Source organism: Balaenoptera ricei, chromosome 2 (assembly GCF_028023285.1).
Source record: "Balaenoptera ricei isolate mBalRic1 chromosome 2, mBalRic1.hap2, whole genome shotgun sequence".
Lineage (NCBI taxonomy): Eukaryota > Metazoa > Chordata > Mammalia > Artiodactyla > Balaenopteridae > Balaenoptera > Balaenoptera ricei.
The window spans coordinates 178,111,872-178,120,794 of NC_082640.1; the positions used below are offsets into that span (position 1 = coordinate 178,111,872).

Genomic DNA, 8,923 nt, shown 5'->3' on the forward strand with positions numbered 1-8,923 from the left:
CTAGTTCGGTGACTTGGTTAAGTCACTTTTGGAGTCTCTGTTTCCCCTTCTCTGTAATGAGAATGGAGTCCAGTGCCGTGCAGAGCTCACAGAGATGGGAAAGGAAATGAGATGGTGGACGAGGAGCTGCTTTGTAAATCTGAAGCCCCGCTGCAGAGTGTCGTGGCACCACACACGTGGAGGTACTGGGTGTTTGCTACTCCCCTGCAAGCTCATCTGCAGGAGTTGAGAGTATCACTTAGATCCCTGGGCCCCTGCCCTCTGCCTGGCATCTCAGTGGGGTTGGGCATTCTGCTGGGGAGTTTCCTGGGCACATTCTTTCCTCCTGTAGACCTGAGAGCACAGAAGATGCATCTTGCCGACTGCCTGCTCCTCCTTCTGGCTGGACTACTGTTCCTTTCTCAAGGTCAGCGGCATCCTGAGCATCACGGCCAGGGTCACATCCACTGTCCCCATCAGGAGGCTCCGGGCACAGGTGAGGGCTCCCCCAGCCTCAAGGTCACTGCAGACAATACTGCCTTTGCTCTCCGCTTCTACCACCTGATGGTTTCCCAACCCTATGGGAGCAACATCTTCTCCCCGCTGAACATCTCCACCGCCTACGCCATGCTGTCCCTGGGGGTCCGCTCGCACAGCCGGACCCAGATCCTCGAGGGTCTCGGCTTCAACCTCACAGAAGTGTCAGTATCTGACATCCACAGGGGTTTCCAGAACCTTCTGCACACTCTCCACCTCCCGGCCGACAGGCTGGAGATATGCGTGGGCAGCGCCCTGTTGTTGAGCCTGGAGCTGCCTCTCCTTCTGAGATTCCTTAACGACTCTGTGACCTTCTATGAGTCCAAACTCTTCCACACAGACTTCGACGACTCTGAGGGCACAACCCAGCTTATCAACAACAATGTCAGGGAGGAATCTCGAGGGAAGATTGTGGATTTGGTCAGCGAGCTCAGCGCGGATACCATGATGGTGCTGGTGAATTACATTTACTTCAAAGGTAAGAGTCAATTCGTTGGTGGATCCTACATCTTCCCTTTCCCCCTAATTCGTTGAAGGATTACATATCAAAAAGAAACTCCCCAAAACAGAAAGTGGATGGATTGGGTCTGATAGGGTTGAGCAGCCTTCTGAAAATTTAATGTTAAAGCATCAGATATTTAAGTTTATGTAGTATTGATTTCCACCCCTTCATATCTTTAGACATATTTTCTTATTTTTTTAAAAGATAACAGCAATGTATGAAATGCATTCTACCCATGGTGACAAGTTGAACTTTTGGATTCATATCCAGCTCTGCCACTTACCAGCAGTACAAACAGGGCAGGTTGCTTGCTTGAAGCACTCTTATAAGGATATAAGAGTCCCTGCTTCAAAGTTTTGTTTCTGAGCATCAAATGATGTCACATATTTGAATACTCCTTAGAAGAGGGCCTGAAGGGATCAGCAGACTACAGCTCCTGGCCAAACCTGAAGGCCACCTGTTTTTATAAATAAAGTTTTATTGGCACACAGCCACGCCCATTCATTTATGTATTATCTCTGGCTGCTTTCACAGGACAGAGATTAGCAGTTGCTACTGAGACAGAATGACCTGCAAAGCATAAAGTATTTACTTTCTTGCCCTTTGCAGAAGAAGTTTGCCAACCCCTGACCATTATATATGCTTAATAAATAGAGTATTTGTAATTATTTTAATGATAACAATTTTGAAGACCTTTACAAATACATATAAGTATAAAAGAAAAAATAGAGATTGCCCAGAATCCTACCTTCCTGAGGGAACCAACATTAACATTTTAGCCTAATTCCTTCCAGTCTTCCATTCACACACATATGTTAATAGAGTTGAAATCACAGGTGGGGACAGTTTTGTACAGTGTGTGTCACTTAGGGTGCCATCCAGGAAGCATAGTCACCGTGAGTGGGAAGGGAAAGGGGGTTGTGAGAGGAATTAGTCCTGGCGTGTTTGTGGGAAGGACTGGGGAAGTGAAGGTCTGGAGGAAGAGGGAGTTGGAGGGACAGAGAAAACGTCACTGGAGCTGGTGGACAAGTTGGAACTTATCAGGAAATCTATATGCCAGGCACATCCAGCCGCCAGAGTGGTTCCATTTTGGGGGGGCTTGGGGAGAGGCCCAGGCTGAGCACCTGGCAGTGGTCTGGAGACACTGTTGGTCAGCACGGTAGAGCTGGACAGTGAACTTGGCGGAGAGCATAGGCGAGCTGGAGCACACAGCCCCTCTGGTCTGTTCATCATTTCGTCTGCCTTCAGTGGGCAATGGCTGCTTCACATCTGCCTCTCAAACCCCTGCTGTAACCACCTTGAATCTACAGGAAACGGATTCTGGGGAACAGTCTCAGACTAATAGTCCAGCCAAACTGGTCACTGCTTGCATTTTTTTTTTTTTAACTTTATTTATTTATTTATTTATTTATTTATGGCTGTGTTGGGTCTTTGTTTCTGTGCGAGGGCTTTCTCTAGTTGTGGCAAGCGGGGGCCACTCTTCATCGCTGTGCGTGGGCCTCTCACTGTCACGGCCTCTCTTGTTGCGGAGCACAGGCTCCAGACACGCAGGCTCAGTAGTTGTGGCTCACGGGCCCAGTTGCTCCGTGGCATGTGGGATCTTCCCAGACCAGGGCTCGAACCCGTGTCCCCTGCACTGGCAGGCGGATTCTCAACCACTGCGCCACCAGGGAAGCCCCACTGCTTGCATTTTACGTGTGGAATTTTCATGCACCACTGAAAACTTAAAAAAAATTTTAAAAAAATTCTGCAATAACTATAAATTCATAGGGAGTTGCAAAGTTGTACAGAGTGGTCCCATGTACCTTTCACTCAGGTTCCTCTAGATAACATCTTATGTAACTGTAGTACAATAGCAAACCAGGAAGCTGACGTTGGTGATAATCTATAGACTTTATTCGGATGTTATCAATTTTCACATGCACTCGTGTGTGTGTGTGGGTAGTTTTACGCTATTGAAAACTTTATTTAGATCTCATTTTAGTGGCTGCACAATATTCTATTGACTCCATTCCATTTAAAATATAATATAATTTACATGTGTAGTATACACCATCACCACACCCAAAGCTCTGGCCAGAAATAATGAAGATTTTGGTGCTCTCTTCCTGAAAGAGACCTTGCTGCAGTTGTGTTAGTGCTCGTGGCACAAAGAAGGAGGTGCTCCAGAAATAGACAGGAAATAGACATCTTGCCCTCTGACACATCTGCCCATCACTCTGAGGACATAAATGTAGCCCCAAGACCTCAGTCTAGGTCACACGGTGACAGCAGTAGAACAACTGTGGCTTATCTTAAAAAATGAAAAGTACCTAGAAGAAAACAAACCAAAGATGTGCAGAACCTCTGTAGATAAAATTATATTGAGAGATATTAAAGTCGACAAATAAAAAATAGATATACCGTATTTATGAATAGGAAGACTTAACATGGTAAAGATGTCAGTTCCGGCCCAAATTGATCTAAATATTTTAAAGTAATCCCAACAGGTTTTTAAAAGATTCTTTTTGGTACCAGTTAACAAGCTGATTCTAAAGTGTATATGAGAGAGCAAAGGGCCAAGAATAGTTAAAAAGAGAGAACCTGTCTGCTGGGGAGCAATACTGGTTATAAATCTGTACTAATTTAGACTGTGTGGTACGCATAGACCAATGGGACAGAACAGAGAGGCCGGAATGGAACCCAGAAATGCCTCCATGGATATATGGACATTTGATATTTGACAAAGCCCGCATGATAGAGCATTGAGAAAAAGGATAGATTTTTAAAAAGCAGTGCTGGGACAGTATCCTCATGGAAAAATATGATTTTGTACCCCTCCATCCTACAGATCATAAGCATTCACTGCAGGTGAAGTAAAGTCCTAAATGCAAAAGATAAGAGTAAACCTTGTAGATGATATAGGGGAGTATCTTCATGACCTGGAGGTAGGAAAATTTTTCCTACGCAGGACACAGAGATCTAACCATAAAGGAAAAAACTCATATGCTCACTGCATAAAGTGAAGAATTTCAATCATCAAAACACACAATTATGGGGCTTCCCTGGTGGCGCAGTGGTTGAGAATCTGCCTGCCAATGCAGGGGACACGGGTTCGAGCCCTGGTCTGGGAAGATCCCACATGCCGCAGAGCACCTAGGCCCGTGAGCCACAACTGCTGAGCCTGCGTGTCTGGAGCCCGTGCTCCGCAACAAGAGAGGCCGCGATAGTGAGAGGCCCTCACATCGCGATGAAGAGTGGCCCCCGCTTGCCGCAACTAGAGAAAGCCCTCACACAGAAACGAAGACCCAACACAGTCCCAAAAAATAAATAATAAATAAATTTAAAAAAACAAAACAAAAACACACAATTATGAAAGTGAAAAGACAAGTCAGAGAGGAAGAGAACACATTGGCAACACACAGAACTGATAGACAACTAGTGTTCAGAGAACTCCTGCAAATCACTAAGAAACAGCCCTATAGAAATATGGGTAAAAAAGTGAACTGGCACTGAACTAAAAAATAATAATAATAAAATTAAAAAAAACAAACAAAAACCCCCAAACCAAAAAAAAAAATCCCCCAAAACTTCTAGTTGACCCATAAACATACTAAAGACTACTCAACCTTATTTTAAACCAAGAAAGTGCATGTCAAAACCACAGTGAGCTACCACTATATGAACATCAGTTTGGCAAAATTATTTAAGTCCAATGATTTCAAGTAATCGGTGAAGACAGGAAACAACCTTGCTGATATCCTCTGGGGTCTCTTACTTTAGAACCTATCTGAACCCCCAGATCCATTCCCCAGGCAGGTCAGGTGCTGAACTGATGAGATGGTGGAGGGTAAGTCTTGAGTGACGGTGAGGGATGCATTCCCTGGCTGGAGGATCGGCTTGTTGGTCCACGGATGACCTGTAGCTTCTTCCCTCCTTTCCTCCATCTCTGTGGGAGAAACCATCCACACCCTTGATGACCGCTACCCATGACTTCTACGTTGATGAGGATACAATAGTCAAGGTGCCTGTGATGCTGATGGTATCTTCACGACAGATACTTGCCCTGCTCGGTGCTACGGATGGATTACAAAGGAAATGCAACAGCCCTTTTCATCCTTCCTAATTGACGGAAAATGGAGCAGGTGGAAGAGGCTTTGACTCCAGAGGTGCTGACAAGGAGGAGCAACTTGCTTCGGAAGAGGTAACCCATCAGGGCACCACGCGGTGCGGAGTCTGCAGCGCTGCCGCTCACATGGACCCTCCCAATGAAAGCCAGTGCCCCAGATGGGGGTGGGGAGGATCGCCAAGTTATGGAAGAATTCTTATGTTCTCCAAGACTTTCCTTGGGTTTCCTTAAATAAGGAACACTCCTATCGTACCCAAAATGTGATTTCGCTCTCATCAGTGAAAAGAGAACCAGACTAGGAGTTAGGAGTCCGGGTTCTAGATGTAGCCCTTGTACTGCACAAGTCTGGGGTGAAATGACACTGGCTCTCTGAGGGTCCACCCTGTGCAATGAATGGGTAGACTTCCCGTCAAGATGGCTGACTGAGCTGGCGAAGAGTGGTTCCCCCCACCCCAGGAAATAGCAGGGAAGCTGTCACGTCACCATGGGGCTATGAGCAGGAAAAGTCTCCAACCACATATAAGAAAAAGACCTCAGGCCAGGGCCACATGTGGATGGAAGATTCACACAGCCCATGTGGTGGAGGAATTCCACCCAAAGAAATCAATGGGTCCAAAACAAGTGAAAAGCACAGGGCCTCATCAGAGACAAAGGCAAAACTGCCACACCGGGAGACTTGCATCTCCCTGGGCACCTGGGACGTCTGCAGAAAACAACCTCGGCTGAAGATGAACTCCCAAAGGAAGGAGGTCCTGCAGACGGCAGGCCCTGAGGACAAAGAAGGAGCCTGGCTTTAAGCCACTGGCAGCACTCATCTGAGGGAGCGGCACAGGCAAAGGGTGTTTGTGACCACAGAACTCAGATGGAGTGCGGGCAGTGAGCAAGTGCAGTCAAGGAAAGCACAGCCGGCTGGGACCCTTGGCTAGTTCATGAGTCCAGTGTTTTAACCCAGTGCCTCTTTCAGGTATTTTTAAAGGAAGCTCAAGTTGTATATCCCCAAATTCTCCATTTCTGGCTCCTATAAATTTGATCCGATTTTGCCCAAGCTGGGCATCACGGACTTGTTCTCATAGCGGGCTGACTTGTCTGGCATCACTGAAGAGCTAAACCTGCAGGTGTCCAAGGTAAGTCATCAATGGATATCAACTCCTAGAGACCTCAGAGGGGAACCTCCACCTCTTGGAAGGTGCTGGGTGATGGGTGCTCTCCCTGCCACCGCGTGAAGTCTCAGAGTCCAAATTTTATTCAATCATCCACGGGCATAGGGAGCCAAGAACCGACCCACCATGTGCTGGGCGTGGTGCTTGGTGCTGTGGATCTAGGGTCCATCAGGTCCCTGCCCTCAGAGAGCTCTTCCAGTCAAGTCCAGGAGACAGCGCCCCCCCTCATAGATCATGGCAACTGAGAGTCACAAATGCAATGGCAGAAACAGAGGAAGGATACAGATGAGGCTGAGTTGTGTGTGTGTGTGTGTGTGTGTGTGTGTATCATAAATTTCTTAGACCAGAGAAAGGGACCTATGACCTCAGCTACATACAACAAAGGTGCACTAGAGGGTAGAGTCTTGGGTTTGAGAGTTCAAATTCCAGTTCTGCCTCTTATGACCTTAAAGTGTTACCCAGCCTCCGGATTTATTTTCCTCATCTATAAAACAGACATAATACATTGACCTCATAGGATAGTTATGAAGATTAAAAAGAGCATAGGCACATAGTATGTGCTCAATTAATGATCGCAATGGTTATTTATAAATAAGAGGTCATCCAGCTCAATAACCCCCCCAGAATAGAAATTCTTGCTGTGATATCCCAACAAGCGGCTTTGATCTTCAGTGGTCTCTGGTTCCCCTAGTCTTCCCTAAGCCCCAGCTCATGCTCTCTCAGAGGTAACGCTTGTGGTTTCCTTCCCAGAGTTTCCACAAGGCCATCCTGGAGGTGGATGAGGTTGGCACCCAGGCTGCAGCAGCCACCAGCGGCTTTGTCACCTTCTGGTCCCGGGACAATCACCAAGCCCTTTGGTTTAACCGGCCCTTACTTGTGGTGATCTTTTCCACCAATACCCAGAGCATCCACTTTCTGGGAAAGGTTGTCCACCCCACGAAACCATAGCCCTCCAGGGCTGGCTTGTCTGTTACAAGCAGGAGGACATGGCCTGGAGGGCTGAGTGTGAGCAGCTCTGGATTTGGAGTGGGGGTCGCAGAAGATGCTGAGGATGCGGGGCTGAAGCTGTTGGTGAAGCTGAGGGATGTGGGTGGTACCAGACCGGTGTGGACTGAACACCTAACTCCTCAGGGCTGTGCCACCTCAGACAGATCAGCTAACCTCTTTGAACAGGTTTCCATCCCGGAAAGTGGCAGAAACGCACCCCCCCCCCCCCTCAGGGTAGTTGTACGGATTAAACGAAATGATGGCTACGAGGAGCCTGCCTCTGCAACACGGCTCTGAGCTGGATGGGGCGGCCTCAGGAGTCACCGACAGACGGAAGGTCCCACAGGAGGAGATCGCTCAGCAAGACCAGCCCAGAACTAAGCACACCAATTCCAGGCTACAGGGTCAAGGACCTGCAAGTGCTCAGCACCTAGAGCCCTCCAAGGCTCAGAGCAATGCACACCCTCCTTGCCGCCCCCTGGTTTAATTGGTCCATTTCCCCCTGCACCTGCTGGGATGTTGGATTCTGTTTTTTAACAGCCAGGCAAGAAATAAAGTCAAGCCCAGGCTGACGCACTCCCCAGTCTGTCCCTACAAGGGCAGGGGGTGGGTGGATTTAAGAGTCCCAGACAAGCCTGCAAGAAGATGCAGGACTAGGGTTACTATGGCAATGACACCGCTGGGGTGATGTGTGAAAATGAAGCCCTGGTGTGAAAAAGGGAGGAAAAGGGGGGCAGTCACTTCCCAGTTTAGCCTTGAGAGTGATGCCTCCTTATTTTGCTTAAGCTCATCCCTCCCCTGCTCAAAAGGACTCAATGGCTCCCTATTGCCTACAGGATAAAGTTCAAACTCCTCTAACTGCAGTCAAGGTCCTCTCTGATCTGGTCCCTGCCTGCCTCTCCTGCCCCAGCCCCTCCTCTTGCTCTCATGTACCCAATGACTGCAGTCACGGAAACTCTTGTTGTCTTTCCAGGTTGCCCATAGCTTCCCACCTTCGGGCCTCTGGTCCCCGCAGATCCCTATCACCTAGAATGCTCCCTTCCCCATCCCTGAGAGTCCACCAGGATTTCCAACAAATGCCTCCTCCCCTCCCTAAGGCAGACTGTCATCGTACTTCAAACGTGATTGGCTGACATTATTCTCTGCCTCGCATCCCGGCCAACCCTCATCCCTCTTAGAAGGAACATCTCAGAGGCAGGACCCTGTTCACCCTCATTCTCTTCACTCACCCCAGTAACTGGCCTCAGCACTGATCGTATGGTCTGGCATGTGGCTGAGGCCCAACCAATAGTTGGTGATTGAATGAATGAATGAATAAATGAATGGAAAAGGCTGTGCCCTGAGCAAGGTCCTTGAGCTATTTGTTCTGCATCACCACCCCCTGACACATCCCCGGAATTGATTGGGTAAATATTTAGTCCAGCTTCTCAGATTTCAAAATGCCCTTTTGGAGCATTAAAAAACGAGATCTACGGGGCTGTGTGTGACCTATGTTTTACCTGTTGGGAGGCACACTTCTTTGGGACCGGAGTTCAGCATCAGAGGGGCGGGCGGGCGGGTATGCTAGCGATTTCTATCATTCTCCCCTGGCAGGAAAGGAGAAATCTTTTTTGTACCTTGTGATGGGAGGGCAGAGGAAGGCAAGTGAGT

General features: G+C 48.1%; 1 protein-coding gene across 1 annotated transcript; it reads left to right on the top strand.

The window, feature by feature from the left end:
- The first annotated feature begins 339 nt into the window (after nt 1-339).
- On the top strand, nt 340-7,234 carry SERPINA4 (serpin family A member 4). Its single transcript, XM_059915837.1, is given in 5 exon segments — nt 340-994; nt 4,945-5,035; nt 5,037-5,201; nt 6,091-6,250; nt 7,037-7,234. Coding segments are annotated over 5 exon segments (1,260 nt in total). The 5' UTR covers nt 340-348.
- Nucleotides 7,235-8,923: the final 1,689 nt, after the last annotated feature.